The following is a 17,706-nucleotide window of genomic DNA, read 5'->3' as shown; positions in this document are numbered from 1 at the left end:
AAGTCTCCCTTTAAATCACTTTCCTCTTGTTTTCAGCACCTTGGAGAGTGACGTAATTGCATAGGTATTTATTGTCTCTTTCAATGGATGTCATATTCTCATATTTATGTTTCTTTAAAACATTTAGATCACATTTAGGCGCCACCTCGTTTATCAAATTGTATCAAACTATACTGCTACCTTACAGGAAAATAGTTTTTTTTGCGATTTTTGCATGCCAAACAGTTTGGTTTGCACATTTCACGTGTAATTTTACTTCATGAACTCAGAGTGCCGCTGTTGACCAGTCTCTATTGGATTTACCGCAGACTCACTGTACCTCCCACCATGTCTTTATTTTAGAGAGCGAAAGACAGAAGCAAATCACACGGACTGGACTTTATCGGAGATGCAGAACAGGAAATAATGTCCATGTTGGGAATATGCTTTAAAAACCGTCGTTGACTGAAAAAGAAATCGGAGGGTGAAAACTCAAAGAGCCATACTGGGTTTATACTGGAATAACGTCGGGCAGAACAATGAGCGGGCAAGTAGTGTTGTTTTTCTCGGTCCTCTCTCTCAGCTCGGTGCTCGGACAGGTCAGCTACTCCATCCCCGAAGAAATGCCGAAAGGTTCTCTAGTAGGCAACATGGCAAGAGATTTTGGCTTGGACGTTAAAAGACTAAAATCCGGAAAAGCTCGTATTTTTACTCGAGACAGTGACGGATATATTGAGCTGAACAACGAAAGAGGAGTCCTCCTCATAAAAGATAGGATAGACAGAGAGGCGCTCTGCGGACAAACGACGCCTTGTGCTTTGCATTTTCAGATTATTTTAGAGAATCCCATGGAGTTTTACAGTGTAACTATTGAGATCACAGATGTTAATGATAACCCTCCATCTTTCGAAAAGAATGACGTTAAATTTAAAATTAGTGAATCCGCTGTAGTCGGGGCTAAATTCATATTAGATCGGGCAGTAGATCACGATGTAGGCTCAAATGGATTGCAAACATATAAGCTTGAACCGACGGACAATTTTGTTGTTAAATTACATGATCAAGCAGATGGGACGAAAAACGTCGAAATGGTCTTAGAGAAACCTCTTGACAGAGAAAAAAATGAACACCTGTCTTTAGTTCTGACGGCGGTGGATGGAGGGGAGCCGCAGATGACAGGAACAATGCAGATTCTCATCACTGTTTTAGACGTCAATGACAATGCTCCTGTCTTTACGCAGCCGATTTATAAGGCATCCTTAAAAGAAAATGCACCCGTAGGAACAGTTGTAGTGACAGTAACTGCAACGGATGCAGACCATGGGTCTAATGGAATAATAACTTATTCAATTTCAAGTATATTGGATAGTGCCCGTGGGTTATTTGAAATAAACGATGGAAGTGGGGAAATTCGACTAAAAGGAAATGTTGACTACGAAAAAGCTCGAATATTTCAGATTAACATTCGTGCAAGTGATGATGGAGGGTTAGTTGATTCTTGTAAAGTGATGATCGACATCATTGACATGAACGACAATAAACCTGATATCCATATTATGTCAAAATCGAACGTGATATCAGAAGATGCGAAACCCGGGACTGTTGTGACAATGATCAATGTTGAGGATGCAGACTCGGGTGAAAATGGCAACGTCCAATGCAGCATCAATAACAATATTCCCTTGGAGATGAAGTCTACAAACAACAACTTTTATAGTTTAATCACAGACAGTGGTTTAGACAGAGAGACGGCCGCTGAGTATAATATAACTGTGACCTGCTCTGATGAAGGAGTGCCCTCCCTCTCCAGCAGCGTCACTCTCACCTTACAGATCTCTGATGTGAATGATAACGCACCTGTCTTTGAGAGGAGCTCATATGAGGCCTACATTGTAGAAAACAACACACCAGGCCTCTCTATATTCACAGTGAAAGCCAGAGACGCTGACTGGAACCAGAATGCCCGTGTTTCTTACATACTGGAGGACTCCTCTGTTAACGGAGTGCCAGTCTCCTCATATGTGTCCGTTAGTGCTGATAGTGGAGTCATCCATGCAGTGCGCTCTTTTGACTACGAGCAGATAAAAGACTTCCACTTCCGCGTCAAAGCGCAGGATGGAGGCTCCCCTCCACTCAGTAGCAACGTGAGTGTGAAAATACTGATCCAGGACCACAACGACAACCCTCCTCAGGTTCTCTACCCAGTCCAGACTGGTGGCTCTCTGGTGGCTGAAATGGTGCCTCGTTCAGCAGATGTGGGCTATCTGGTGACTAAAGTGGTGGCTGTTGATGTGGACTCTGGACAGAATGCCTGGCTCTCCTATAAACTGCAGAAAGCCACAGACAGGGCGCTGTTTGAAGTGGGCTTACAGAATGGAGAAATAAGAACTATCCGCCAAGTCACTGATAAAGATGCTGTGAAACAAAGACTGACTGTTATCGTGGAGGACAACGGGCAGCCCTCTCGTTCAGCTACAGTCATTGTAAACGTGGCGGTGGCGGACAGCTTCCCTGAAGTGCTGTCTGAGTTCACTGATTTTACACACGACAAGGAGTACAACGACAACCTGACTTTTTACTTAGTGTTGGCTTTGGCTGTAGTCTCCTTCCTCTTCATCACGTGTTTAGTGGTTATTATATCAGTGAAAATCTACAGATGGAGACAGTCTCGCATCCTGTATCACTCCAATCTCCCTGTGATTCCCTATTATCCACCACGTTACTCAGACACTTTGGGGACAGGGACTCTCCAACACGTGTACAATTACGAGGTGTGCAGGACGACTGACTCCAGAAAGAGTGACTGTAAGTTTGGCAGAGCCGGTAGTCAGAACGTGCTGATAATGGACCCCAGTTCAACAGGGACGATGCAGCGGATACAGAGTGAAAAGAGCATCCTGGATGAACCAGACTCTCCTCTAGAGGTTAGAAATTAGTAGAAGCAAACCACAATCAGTTAAGATATTCAGCACCATGGACAGAGACACAACATCATAAACATCAAACTGTCTGTATATCCATCCATCCTGCTACTAGTACTTATACTATCACGTTTCACTATCACTATCACGTACATTGCTATTTCTGCAGTTTCTTTTCACGTCCCTAGGTGCCGCTGTTGGTTAGTGTGAGCATAATGAGGCTATTTTCCTGAGTGAAATCCTCCCTTGTCTGTCCAATACTTAGAGCTCCATTTTAATCGGAACCATAGACTGACAAAGCCAGCACCCAGCAATGAGCTCATGATCAAATATTTGGTCTGAATTTGACACGGTGGTTTTCAATTTCTGTTCGGATTTTGCGAAGGTTCTTGTCACGATGGGTGTTCTTTGTTGTCTGCCAGGAAAAAAAACATTTTCATGGTCGCCGCTGCTTCTCTGCATTTGTGTCGCAGAAATGTCTATCGGACACGTCCGTTATTCTATACCCGAGGAGATGTCGACAGGCTCTGTTGTCGGGAACATCATTCAGGACCTAGGCTTGGATGTTAAACGGCTGAAATCTGGGCGGGCTAGGATATTTACCGAGGACGACAGTGAGTACATTGGTCTAAATGCAGAAAAGGGAACGTTGGTAGTGGCTAAACGAATAGACAGAGAAGAATTATGCAAGCAATTGTCTCCCTGCTCTCTTCATTTCCAAATCATCCTCGAAAACCCAATGGAGTTGCATCGAATTGATGTAGAGATTACAGACATAAATGATAATGCTCCGTTTTTTTCGAAAAAGGAATTGAGTTTCCAGGTTAGTGAATCTGCCTCACCTGGGGCTCGCTATTCGCTTGAGAGTGCCAAAGATCCCGATGTGGCACATAACGCAATTCAAACATACAAACTCAACCCCACAGATAATTTCAAATTAAATGTTATTTCTCGGCCTGATGGAACAAAATACATTGAAATGGTCCTCCACACGGCACTTGACAGAGAAAAACAAGAAGAGCACAAATTAACTCTGACAGCATTTGACGGTGGCAATCCCCAGAAATCAGGTGCTGTCAAAATAAATGTCGTTGTTTTGGATGCAAATGACAATGCACCAGTATTCAGTCAATCTGTTTACAGAGTAACAGTTCCAGAAAACGCTTCTAGGGGCACTGATATTTTAAGAGTCAGTGCCACTGACAATGATAAAGGAGCAAACGAAGAGATAGTGTATTCGTTCTCTCAGCATACCGACAGTGTATCATCTCTGTTTAATATGGATCCCCGTTCGGGGGAAATAACAGTAATCGGTATATTAGACTATGAAAAAGCTAAATATTATGAAATAGACATTGAAGCTACTGACAAAGGAGGGTTGACAGACACAAGCAAGGTGCTAATTGAGGTGGCCGACCTAAATGATAATGCCCCTGTCATAAGCATAATTTCCCTCTCCAATCCCATACCAGAGGATTCAACTCCAGATACTGTCATAGCGATGCTCAACATCAAAGACTTGGACTCGGATAAAAATGGCCAAGTTAAGTGTTTTATTAGCAAAGATTTACCTTTCAAAATCAAGTCATCATCGACAAATTTTTATAGCTTGATGTCTGACGATGTTTTGGACCGGGAAACAGTCCCGGAATATAATATAACAATAACAGCAATGGACGAGGGATCCCCGCCTTATTTAACAAACAAGACTATTAATTTAAGAATATCGGACGTAAACGACCACGCCCCGATGTTTCCACAACCATTTAGCACCGCTTTCATCACTGAAAATAACTCACCTGGCATGTCACTCATCTCTGTCAAAGCCAGTGACAAAGACTCTGGGAACAACGCGCGCATTTCCTACTTCCTTGAGGATAGCCAAGTGAATGGGATGTCAGCCTCCGTTTATTTCTCAGTGAATGCAGAGAGTGGAGAGATACTTGCTGTGCGTTCCTTCGACTATGAACAAATAAAAGAGTTCCATATTCGCGTCAAAGCGCAGGATGGAGGCTCCCCTCCACTCAGTAGCAACGTGACTGTGAAAATACTGATCCAGGACCAGAACGACAACCCTCCTCAGGTTCTCTACCCAGTCCAGACTGGTGGCTCTCTGGTGGCTGAAATGGTGGCTCGTTCAGCAGATGTGGGCTATCTGGTGACTAAAGTGGTGGCTGTTGATGTGGACTCTGGACAGAATGCCTGGCTCTCCTATAAACTGCAGAAAGCCACAGACAGGGCGCTGTTTGAAGTGGGCTTACAGAATGGAGAAATAAGAACTATCCGCCAAGTCACTGATAAAGATGCTGTGAAACAAAGACTGACTGTTATCGTGGAGGACAACGGGCAGCCCTCTCGTTCAGCTACAGTCATTGTTAACGTGGCGGTGGCGGACAGCTTCCCTGAAGTGCTGTCTGAGTTCACTGACTTTACACACGACAAGGAGTACAACGACAACCTGACTTTTTACTTAGTGCTGGCTTTGGCTGTAGTTTCCTTCCTCTTCATCACGTGTTTAGTGGTTATTATATCAGTGAGAATCTACAGGTGGAGACGCGAGCGCATGTTTTACAAATCCAGTGGAAATCTACCTGTTATTCCGTATTACCCGCCCCTTTACGCAGACGTAGGAGGTACCGGTACGTTGAAGCAAGCGTTCAGTTACGAAGTGTACGGAACTGCTGACTCCCGCAAGAGTGATATCAAGTGCTCTCGCCCCTTCAGTCAGAGCACTCTGAGTGTTGACCATAATGCTACCAGGACTGTGCCAAGGCATACAACTGAGTCAGAGAATATGCTCACAGAGGTGAGACCACCCCCCTCCATGTTTGCTTAAATCCCTTGTTATTTTCGTGTAAGTTTTCACTGAAAGGTCTCCTCAGTTTCATTCTATTTATATTTTCAACAACAAGTCTGTATCTCACAATTTATATTGTGATAGGATTTAACATTATAAAGTTATATTTGGGTATAACAATGAAATAATCTGGTATAAATTATTGTGAGCTTTGTGCTAGGAATAGTGTGAAATTGGCATTTGATATATTGAACTGTTTTTCTGTCACTGATGAGGAAAACATCAGCATTGTACATTTTATTGTGGCAAAATTAAATATTTAATATATTCACTAAGACAGGGCATATCTCCAAATATTATGTATGGTTTTGGTTTGAAAACATTAATCTTCCAAATACTCCCACATATTCCAACTCTTGTTGACGCCCTAGCATGCTACAGAGGCAGTACTGTACCTGTCTCTGTGGTTTTTATATGTTGTGTGTAAGGTACAATGTGTCAGACACTTGCTATTTTTGCTTCATGACATTTCATCTTCCATGTATTTTTCTGAATTTTTCACTTTTAACCCATTTTTTGATAGTCATATTGATTAATGTATTATAGTGCCGGCAATGATATGCAACATCTTGAATTGATGTTTGTAGACCCCTTTCCACTTCAACAGACTCAATTTGACCTACTGTATGTGTGAGACAACAATATCAAAGCTACAATCAAATAAAGAGATTTTTGGCTTCATCCCTTCTAAAGCATTGCTTCAGATTGCTCCAGCATAGAAACACACAGCCATGCAGTGCACTACTCTTTCAGTGACCTAGTTCCCTTCATAACACAGTGCAGCCATGGGCATACAGCTACACACAGAAAAAAATGATCAGGGACGGATGCAGGAAAGCTATTACAAAGGGAAGTGATGCAAATCAATACTAAAAGAGAGTGACACAACAATGTGAGATTTAACATGTGGTACAAGGGGAGAGGAGACCGTCACTACTGATGCTGGCAAGATAGAGAACGAGGGAGAAAAGCAGTGTGATGGAGAGGAAGAGAGATGCAGCGGGGGAGGGGAAGAGGCACGTGGTAACCAGCACAGGCTTCACCATCCCTGTGCAGCATTCGTGTTAGTGATGCATGGCAGCCATTTTGATCTGCAGCCCTCTTTGTCTGCTGAAATAGAGGGCTAAGGGAAGTATTATGTGTGAAATAGTTACATTTACTGACTGCCTGTAGGACAGAGCTGGTGTGAGATATTTCTTGATAAGATATGAAGGAATGGCTCACCATCTATATATATATAGAGAGGGGGGGTGAAAGAGAGAGAGAGAGAAAGAGAGAGAGAGAGAGGAGAAGGAAGAGAGCCCTCCAGTAGTTATATCACAAGTGACAAGAGGATGTGAGAAATCAGGACAGGCATGTTTGAACAGCAACATTTAATGACAAAGGAAAACTGACCTACAATGTATTCAAATCTAGATGCCCACAAAGTCTAAAACATTATGATTTTAATCAGCATCATATAGACTGATATTAAGAGTTACTCGAGTCTCCACCTGTGAGGGGTTGTATTATATGCTGAATATGAAAGCTGTGTGTTGTGTTTTAAAAATGACTGTGTGGTTGACTGGGCGTGAATAACCCTGTTATTATAAAGTATACCTGCAGTAAGGAAACTATATTTCTGTATATATTACTATATTTGTGTGATATCTATTAGCTTGTAAAGTTGGTGAAAATAATACTTGCCTTTTGATAAAAGGGCACATAAAGCGTCATTAAATAATCCAGCTTGATTTATGAGTGATGACTAAATGCTTGTATGACGTGGTTGAGGATAGTCTGTCTGCAGTGATGTTTTGCTCAGTTTTGTCCAGTATTAGAGGAAGCATTAGATCAACTAGTATTCCTGGTCTTGTCAGTCTGGGTGGTTTATGTGTTTTTGCAGTAAACTCTGCAGGATGTTCAGGGTGTGTGCATGTGAAAATAAAAGTTGACAAACTACAAGGCGGAAACTTAGGTTAATTGTGTTAACGCCCATATCTGCTGGAAGCAGTCTGTCATCATTATCAGCCCACATCTGTGTCTGCTTTACCTGTTTCAACTATTTATGCCTCATTTTCTCAGGTTGGTTAATGGAAGGTTTTTACAGAGTACCATAAATTCTTTTGGCCAGTGTCTCCATAGGGGTCAAAGCTCACAGAAAAGTATTTTCAAGCAGCTAAATGGTTCAGGCTGTTTTGTATCCTGTGTCCCCTCAGCATGTTATTGTTTTATCTTTTTCTTGTTTAAGAAACCTACCTTGGAGCTGTCATCATTCATTTTGGATCTCTCACACAGCCCCAAACATCAGTTTGCAGAACTTGTTACTGAGCACAAATATATAATCATATACAGAAGCTCCTGGTTCCCACAGGCCCAAGCTCTTGTTTAAGCGTCCTGCTTTCCTGGCCAAGCTGTCTGGTGAGCAGCTGTGTACCCATGTGTATGCCGGTGGGGCTCATCCACACACTGTGCACTGTGTGTGTTTAGGGATGTGGTTAATGTTTATACTGTAACTTTTTATTGTACTTTTGTTTACAAGATATACCCTAGAGATTTGAAACATCAGGGTCATTAGGGTGTGACTTAATTCCCACAGACCTGACACTATACACTGTAATACACTGAACATATCAGCAGAAAAAATATGTACAAAGACCTCAAATGCATAATTCTCTCTCCGTGTGATGACTGTTACTTCCTGTCCCCCTGGGGCAATTGTTTTGTTGCATTATACAAAAGGGTGCATCATGGACTTGAACTCATACAGAGTTGGGCCAAACAAGAGCATCCGTAAACCTAAACTTTAAGCCACACAAAATCTATTCTGTAGCTGACCCCAACTTTGTCTTTTACTGTGGTCAAGTCATTTTTTCTCTTAGAAGGACATTAAAATAAGCCTGTACATGCATTATTGGCGAAGAACATATTTTGCATGTTACGTTTTTGATACATTGCTCGCTTGTACAGAGGCAAAAATTATTGATTACTGTGGAGCAGACATCACGTTTACTGTGTTTGTCACAGTATTTATTTGCAAAGAAAGGGAAAGAATACATGCAAGTACATGCATTGTGTGTGTGTGTGTGTGTGTGTGTGTGTGTGTGTGTGTGTGTGTGTGTGTGTGTGTGTGTGTGTGTGTGTGTGTGTGTGTGTGTGTGTGTGTGTGTGTGTGTGTGTGTGCCCGTGCGTGTGTCCTTAAGAACATACATAAGATGTTGTGTTTGGATAATTGTTGATGTATCAGAGGTGGAAGTGTGGAGTTCTGCACTGGCTGATTCTCTAGGAAGGATTACACAGGATTACCTAGAACTGCGTAATATGGGGCAATGGCAAAGTTGTGTCAAGCACAAAAAGACTTAGAAACTTATCAACATAGGCTTTGCTAAATTAAAATTTTGACTTCAGTGGAGAACATAGCTGTATGTGTGTTTTTGGTTATCCTAATCAAACCAGCAATCTTAATATATATTGTAATTCAAAAGAAAGACAGAACCTTGCCTTCTAGAGGAGTAAAGACATTACACATTATGGTTATTCTGATTCTGTAGTTTCATTATATGACTGGCACATAGTTAGCATGGATGATGTTGTATGTAAATCACTTTGTTATCATATTGCATCGTAATTGAGCAATTAGAACAACCACAAATATATTTCTTCAGCCAAATGCCATTTTCTCAACCACTGAGGTTAACATTGTGTTAAATTGCAGCTAAAACTGGATGGCCACTGTTCAGCAGTCACTCTTGGTTTTCACCAGTCTTCCTTTTTCATCCTGATCTCATTTTCTGCATCCCTCCCCTCCCCCTCTCCAGCTGTACCACCCTGCTGCAGAGAGAGAAAGAGACAGAGGGAAGAGAGAGGGAGATGGCTAAATGTAGGGCATTTTGTTCTGTCTATAAAAAGAAATGATACACCATACGGTGTCATTTCATCCCTGTGACGGCCGCCATGCTCACAACAAGAAGAAATATCTCCATTATATCACTTTTCAGCCATTTATCAAGAGTTTCTTTATTGCCAAGCATTCCATAAACATGTGTTTTGTTTGAACAACATATATTCAAATTACAAATCTGCTTCTCCGAGTATCTTTTATCTTCCTTCTTTATCCTTCATGTTGTTTTTGTAGTTATTTTTTTGCCACCATTGCCAGCTCAAAGGGAAGCAGGGTGGGATACAAGCAAGCAGGTGGGATATGTTACCATAGCAACAAGCTGACTCACTATAGGGCTGTACCATTTTCAGTGAGCCACAGGGGGTTCAGCAGCAGATGTAGCCTCTGAGCTGTGATGGCTCCATGCATTTCTTGATATTGGGAGGACAGGAGACACCCCTGTTTTGGGTTGTGATGTGCAGCATGCTCAGACCTGGGGTGACTGATGATGGAGAAAGGGGAGGGGGTGATGGGGATCATGGATGCTTTTGATATTTGCTGTAACTGATGTTGCCCTGTTGCTTTGCTTTTCCTTGTTTCAGCAAATCCATGTCACTGATGACTGTACTGATAGGCTTAGAATAAACATTTTCTTAATATATTATTTTCTTCTATTTCTAAAAGGAATTACAGCCCTTTGGTGTCATTTTCTTTGTTGTGTATTTTCCTAGTCAACCTGTTTATTTTGGATGTATGTGTCTTTTGAACAAGCACTGTGATCCTATTTTATAACGTAAAATATGTTCATGTGCACAAACACATCCAGAGTATCATTTAAACTACAGCACACCAGTCTAATACAATGCAGTTGCTGTGTTGCTTTGTCCGAGAAGCTTAAATTTGCTCTTACGAGGACACTCATACACATATCAGCTGGGACAAACACAGGGTCACAGAGAAAAGAATCTCATTAATAAGACATGGATTTGTCTCCGGGCATCGCCTCGAGGCCCCCTGCTGTTGTTATGAGGGTAGTGGCTTTGTGCGGCAGTGCAGTATTTTGCTTGTGAGTCACATTGGTGGTGTCAGCTGGGTTTCCAAGGTCTTAAGTTTCCTCAGCACTGATTATGTTCGTGTTTTGATTTAGGCTGAAGTGGTTGTACTATAATAACGTATGTTTATACTTCTGTTTGAAGGGCAGATACCCAGTTTCTATTGTTTAATATAACATGCCAAATATTTAGTAAATGCTGTTACAAATGATTCACAAATCCATGACTGGATATATATTTTGGTGAAGCAGCCTGTAACTCTGGACTGTGTTGTGTTATTATCTATACATTGAGTTACAGCTACTGCCTCTGTTTCAACAATATTAATTATTTTTGTTTCATAATAATTATTTCCCTCTTACAAGGACAGCAGTTCTAAAGATAAATTTCTCTCTCTCTCTCTCTCTCTCTCTCTCTCTCTCTCTCTCTCTCTCTCTCTCTCTCTCTCTCTCTCTCTCTCTCTCTCTCTCTCTCTCTCTCTCTCTCTCTCTCTCTCTCTCTTTCTCTTTCTCCTTCTCTCTCCCCCTAATTAACCCATACACACACAAACTACTCACATTGTTTGTTATGAGTTTGATAGCCATCTTGACACCAGCTTAAATATTTTGCCTATTCTTTCATCAATAAATGTTGGGTTCAGTTCCCTGTTCAGTATTCTTTGAACATACAGATCTTATGCCATTGTCATAAGATATAAAATATATGTATCTCACCTTTGTATTTAAGTACTTAATCAGCCACAAGTGTTTCCCAGTCTTTATATTGTGTTACAGTATGTGCTGATGGGAGCTCAATCTTGCAGATTGACACATATACAGATAAAACGACACATAATTGTTTCCATATTTCTAAAAGTTAATAGTTTATGTGCACACATAGAGACAATCCAATCATGAGAGTCAATTTATTTTCAAGCAAAATAAACAGAAATCACCACATGAATCACAACCCTGTTTGTTGTGAGCCTCATGGTAAGTATGTGGGTTGCTGTACTTCCCAAAGCCAGACTCTGTATTCTGACCACCAGTCTAACTGGCATCCTTTTTCTCTTGTTTCTCTTTTTCATGTGTCCCCCTTGTGGCCTGATGCTGTTCCTGTATCCTCCCTGACTCATGTTCATTCCTGACTCACCAAATAAGGTAAGAAATAGTTTTCTTGTTTATTGTTCACAGACATCAAATACAAACTTTCCTCATACTACAAACAACACTGATTCCTGATACACTGACAACTGAACATCATACTCCAGATTGTCATGCTTTAGCAGAATTCAAACAGACTATTAGCAGTGACCATTTTACAGTGTCCAAACAGTAAGCATTGGCATTGATTCAAGCAGTTAATTAGATTTTCCGCAAGTGACACGTCTGTTTACATACCTTGCAAAACATCTATCCTCACTGATAATGGCTTCATTCAAGCGTGGATGGACATACTGTATGTTGACAACAGATCATGTGAGTGGCCTGATGCTTGAAATACATGTATATTGTGATGTGTCTTATCTGACTCATTATCACATCTTTTACGATCTCATCATTTACAATTTCATCATTTACAAGTGGACAATTCAGTTTTAATACTGGTATCTGGGTGCTAAAGTTAAACTATAATCATTATTTTGAGAATATTTTGAACCACTATTTGAGTTCCTTTGTACATTAACCTCTTTTTTAAGGTGCTAAAGTACTTTACATTTGAACCAGAAGCTGGGCAGCTCTCCCTACTAACAGGCTTATATGGTTTAAGGTTTAGCACGAAAAACCAGCTGTTAAAGTAATTTGTGCCTCAATGACGTTGCAGTGATTGTACTGTCCAGCATTGTATCTTGGATTTTAGCCTGTCTTTTTATGCTCTGGACTGCCATCCACTTTATATAGTTAATCATAAAGCGTGACATTACAGTTATCAAATACAATACTGTGCAATGCACAACTCAAGTAGTAAAGAAAAAAACAATGCAAACCACGGGACACAAACAATACATGTTAAGGGGATATCATAAGCATACCTGCAGTATTCAAAACATATCAGAGTAAATTGACTCATATGTGGTCAGGAGGAATCACTTGAAGAGTGACCTGCCCAACTTATTCAAATGTCTCGTTCAAATGTAATTTACTTAGGCACCTTTATATTGTAAAGTGTTCTTCATACACACAGATTAGGTTCAACGGTTTTAAATTAATGCAGTCTAATACAACAGTCCTGCAATAAATCCTACATTTGTGAATGTTATAATGCTTGGTATGTGTTTAAACCATTGTTAATTCAACTTTATGATCATTTTGAAGGATATAGTTTGTGGTGTTGTTAAATTGTAATGTGTTATACAGACAGTTGTTTCAGTTATTTAGCCTACCCACACTGATATAAATACTGTAGGTAGGACAAAATAATAGAAAGATGTATCATCAATTTAACTGCATCACAAACAGCAGCTTCCAAAATGACCGTAGTGTTAAATCAACACCTTTCTTAAACAGTTTCAATATAAAACTGTATTATAATCTTCCTAGAATTAATTGCACAACTGTTGTATTATACTGCATTAGTGCACCTAATCAACTGGCAACCAAGTGTAAATATAACTGAGGTAGACAAATTAACACACAAACAACACAACAACTTGGTAGTCTTAACAAAACCTAAACAAACTGTATGTTGGGTATTTTTAGAGGGTATTTTATATTACACTACTTTACACCCTACATGTATTGTTGTTTTTCAAATCATTCAGTATCAGTTCATCTGATACAGGTTAAGGTGCCATAAAAATGATGCATGTTCATGTTGAACAATGTCTGTATGATGATTGGGGGTGGCCAGTTAGGTCATTTGTTTGTCAAGTGTGCATGCCCCCCTCTTTTTGTGTGGGTGTGAATGGGCTTGGTTGTTGATGTGTGTTAGCAGTGTGATAGACTGGTGACCTGCCCAGTGTGTGTGCTGCCCTCCTGCCCTGTGTGTGGTGGGATAGGCTGCAAATGATAAGTAACTGGAAAATAGAAGTCTATGCAACTTTAGCATTTTTTACCGTAGCTCATTAGCTGACAGTTAACATGTGCAATAAGAGGCTTAACATGAACTTTGAAGTGTGAATGAAATACATGTCTGCTTTCAAATGTTTACATCAGAATTACATGCTGTGTGTGTTTCTTACATCCTGGGACTAGTAGTCAAATACTATCAAAAATGTCCACGCTTTTACTGTACAAGGTATGGTTTCATAATTTAACCCCAAATTATTTATTTTTTCTTAATTATCTCTGAATGAAGCTTTTCTGCACTAATAAAGTATCAAAAGTACAAACTTAGGATTATAGTATATTTTACATGTATTCAGGCTTGATTATTTTAAATATGACAATACATACTCAAAAATAGGGGTACCAGTGTGTACCTAAAAGGGTACAAATGGTGTACCTCTTTGAGACATTTGTGTACCCTTGTCCATTTTTGTACCTTATCAAATCATACCAGTTAAATTGTGTACCCTACAATACATAAATGTACCTTCATACTAGAGTAAAGAAATTTACCCACTGAAAAGGGTACTATAGGGTACGTAAAAATGTACCACCCCATCGAAAAGCTATTCTGGAATTTAAGTAAACAAAAATGTACCAGAATTGTCCACAATAATTGCTTCTTGACTGTTTATTGACATTAAAAGATCATAAACTGTTTGTATGTTTCTTTTTAAACAGTATTAAAAATCATATGTCTTTATTTCTTAATACCCTGGTATACTATAATACCTTTATACTGTCCAACCCATCTGCTTGCAATACGGGCTAGTTGGCTTCATTATCTATTCATTTCCAATGAGCTACACACAGTTTCCAAAGCTACAGGTACCCTTAGAGTTGAAATGGTACAAACTTAATGTTGGGAAAATGGGAAAAACTATTGCTTGACAACCATTTTGCTATGTTGGGGGAATATATTGCTTGCCGATTTGATTATGATCACATTTAATGTTGCAGTGTGTTTATTTACCATCTAATAAAAGCCAGTATCTGGATTTACAGTGATTTCAGAACAACTTAACTGAACTCAACTTCATTTATGTTGCATCTTTCATACAAACATGCAGGCCAAAGTGCTTCACGAAGCAAGATTAAACCAACACAGACAAATAAAATAAAATAAAAAGAATAAAAGCAAAATAAACAACTAATAATAAGATTTGGCAAAATAAAACTATAACAATAAAACTATAAAATATTAAAATAGATTAAGAAAAGTCAAAAAAGTTAAATAATATAAACACGAGGAATATATTTTGTTTTTACAAAACCCAGGGATCATAACTAGTTTTTTTAAAGCTTTTCCAAACTGACTGAGCTCAAAACAAACCACTGTGTTCAGACTGAAGACGAACTGAGGCTGTTATTGTGAAAACTGGGCAGAGAATTAAACCACTTTGCAGAACAAAGCAGTCTCGTGTTTCACATTGAGCTGAGAATTAGCAACCTTTGTAGAAATTGCGACAATAATCAGAGAGGCTAACAATCATCCTAATAATATTAATAATAATAATAATGATAATAATAGTTTCAAATACCATAACTATCATTATACTACTAGTCTACTACTAATATTAGTACTAATAATACATTTAAAGGGTTGAAATGGTACAAATGTGTACTTAATTTTGTTTTAAATCACTTTGTACCCTTTTTGTTTGTCAAAAGGTACACTTCTAGCCTCTTAAAGACCATTATTGTACTTTTGAGGGAACATTCTTAAGAAGTGTACATGTAAGTACAGAAATGTTCTTGTCTTTTACCTCCATTTTTGAGTGTGTGCATTCCTGACCTAGTTATTTTACTTTTGTATTTACGTTTATATTTTGATGCCCTGTGTTTGCAGTGGTAAAATTCAAATAGGTGTGTTCTGGAAGATCTACTCCTGTATTTTGTTCTTGTATTCTGTGAGAAGAATTGTTAGAAAGTCAATGTTTTATTTTCCTGGCTGCCTGCTGTCTTCATTGAGAGCCTGTGAGGCACTGTGCCTCTCCAGCAGCATGCAGCAGCAGCAGTTGGCCGCCTGTGTGGCGCTGTCCACTCGTGTGGTGCTGAAAACAGCTCGGGCGCTCTCCCCCTCCCTCTCGCTCTCTCACGCTGGCACTGCCTCTATATCTCCCTCTGTCGCTCACCTCCATTTAGAGCAGATGATGCTACACATACCTATTTATTGAGTGTATGTTTTCATATGAATTTACGTGTTTTGAGTTTTTTTATTTATGGTGCATGGATTTTAGAATTATTTCAATGTCAGCGGTGATCAAACATCTAAAAACAAGTTTAGAGAGTGTACAAAAGGAAAACTACAGTATATGGAACTATGTTATCATTGTCGCTTTCCAAGGTGCTGAATTGCTGCCTTACTGACGCATTCAAACAGAGAGAGAGAGAGAGAATGCCTTCCTACACCATATGCGCTGCCCCTCCCTTTTCATTTGCTCTACAGACCTCCATACGGGTATTTTACGTTACATGCTGACAGGATTATGTCTCCGAGGCTGTGGAGAGCAATGGGTACGCCATTACGTATACAGGCTGCATTGGCTTTCTCTGGCCACAGGAAGGCAACGAAGAGCCTTGTCAGCCACAAAGGCATGTGCATGCTTGCAGGTACATAGAGAGGCAAGAGGACAGATTATGGATTGATGAAGTATTACAAGAGTGACCATGTAATCATCAGCCATTCAGTGATTTATAGAATACAGTATTTAGTCATCTATTTTCTACAGTCTTTATCAAAAAAATATTGTTATATGGTCTTCACATTTGTTATTATCTTCAACTGGAAAATGTTTAAAAAGGTAATAGCTGACTGTTAAATGGGCAGGCATATGATATTTCATACGGTAGTCACAATACCCAAGATGCTCTTTCTATGGATGATACTCTTACGTCACTGTTCTGTACATGCTTACTGACGCCACTATTGGTGGACATAGGTATACTCTGTGCACCAATGAAACTCAGAGCTGTACAAAGAGATCTACTCCTTCTCACCGAGTAGCTTCAACGCCTTAACCCTTACAATGTTCTGCACAGGACGGGAGGGATGCATGTGCAGACACAAAGCATGACTATCTCTGTTATGTATGAGGACGCATCTACATCGGATCATAGACCTTCTACACTTAATCGGTTAAGAAGTTGGGATTGGAGTGAAAAGATATGGGATTTATGGAACGAGGAATAATGTGGAACAAATTTCCTGTATGGCAGGTGCTTTTGTGGTGGCATCATTTCTTTCTCTTGTGGAGTACGATAGACGGACAGACTCGCTACAGCATCCCGGAGGAACTGAAACAGGGCTCTGTGGTAGGAAATCTAGCCAAAGATTTGGGTTTGGTTGTGTCTGAACTGTACCGACGTAAATTGCGGATAACCTCGGAAGCTGGTAAGCAGTATTTTAGTGTGGACTTGGGGAAGGGAGAACTGGTGGTGATTGATAGGATAGATAGGGAGGAACTGTGTGGACAAAGACCGTCATGTGTGTTGCCTCTGGAACTAGTCATAGATAACCCCCTACAGCTGCATCGAGTCGAAATTGAAATACAGGATACAAACGATAATTCTCCTAGTTTTATTACTAAAGCGAAAGTGGTGAAAATTGCAGAGCTGGTTAATCCAGGCGCGCGATTTCCCCTGGAAAGTGCACAGGATCCTGATGTCGGCACTAATTCTGTACGCTCCTACCTCATAAGCAAAAATGACAATTTCAAATTGACGGTTAAAAACCATAAAGACGGTAGAAAAATCCCTGAACTGATCCTCGAAAAACCTCTTGATCGAGAAAAGCTGCCTGTACACAATCTCATCCTCACCGCTTTAGATGGTGGAGATCCGGTGCGGTCAGGGACATCCGAAATTACAGTTATAGTACTTGACAACAATGATAATGCTCCGCAGTTTGAAAAACAGATATACGAGGCTAATGTCAGTGAAAAGGCAACACCGGGAACTGAAATACTGCATGTTAAAGCCACAGATGCAGACGAAGGACTAAATGGAGAAA

General features: G+C 40.0%; 2 protein-coding genes across 3 annotated transcripts in view; both read left to right on the top strand.

The window, feature by feature from the left end:
* The window catches only part of LOC310948248 (protocadherin gamma-C5-like), a gene marked incomplete at its 5' end in the record, with an annotated part of 65,356 nt that overhangs the window by 5,430 nt on the left and 42,220 nt on the right, over positions 1–17,706 (top strand). The gene's annotated exons all lie outside the window — the stretch shown is intronic.
* On the top strand, positions 519–2,915 carry LOC310948262 (protocadherin beta-16-like; the record flags this gene model as incomplete). The annotated part of the gene is made up of 1 exon (XM_083915326.1): positions 519–2,915. The coding sequence occupies one exon, from the start codon at positions 519–521 to the stop codon at positions 2,913–2,915; it is 2,397 nt and encodes a 798-aa protein (XP_083771452.1).

Source organism: Echiichthys vipera (genome assembly GCF_963691815.1).
Source record: "Echiichthys vipera genome assembly, chromosome: 6".
NCBI lineage: Eukaryota > Metazoa > Chordata > Actinopteri > Perciformes > Trachinidae > Echiichthys > Echiichthys vipera.
Note: the sequence above shows the minus strand (reverse complement) of the source record. Positions and strands in the feature narration are given on the sequence as shown.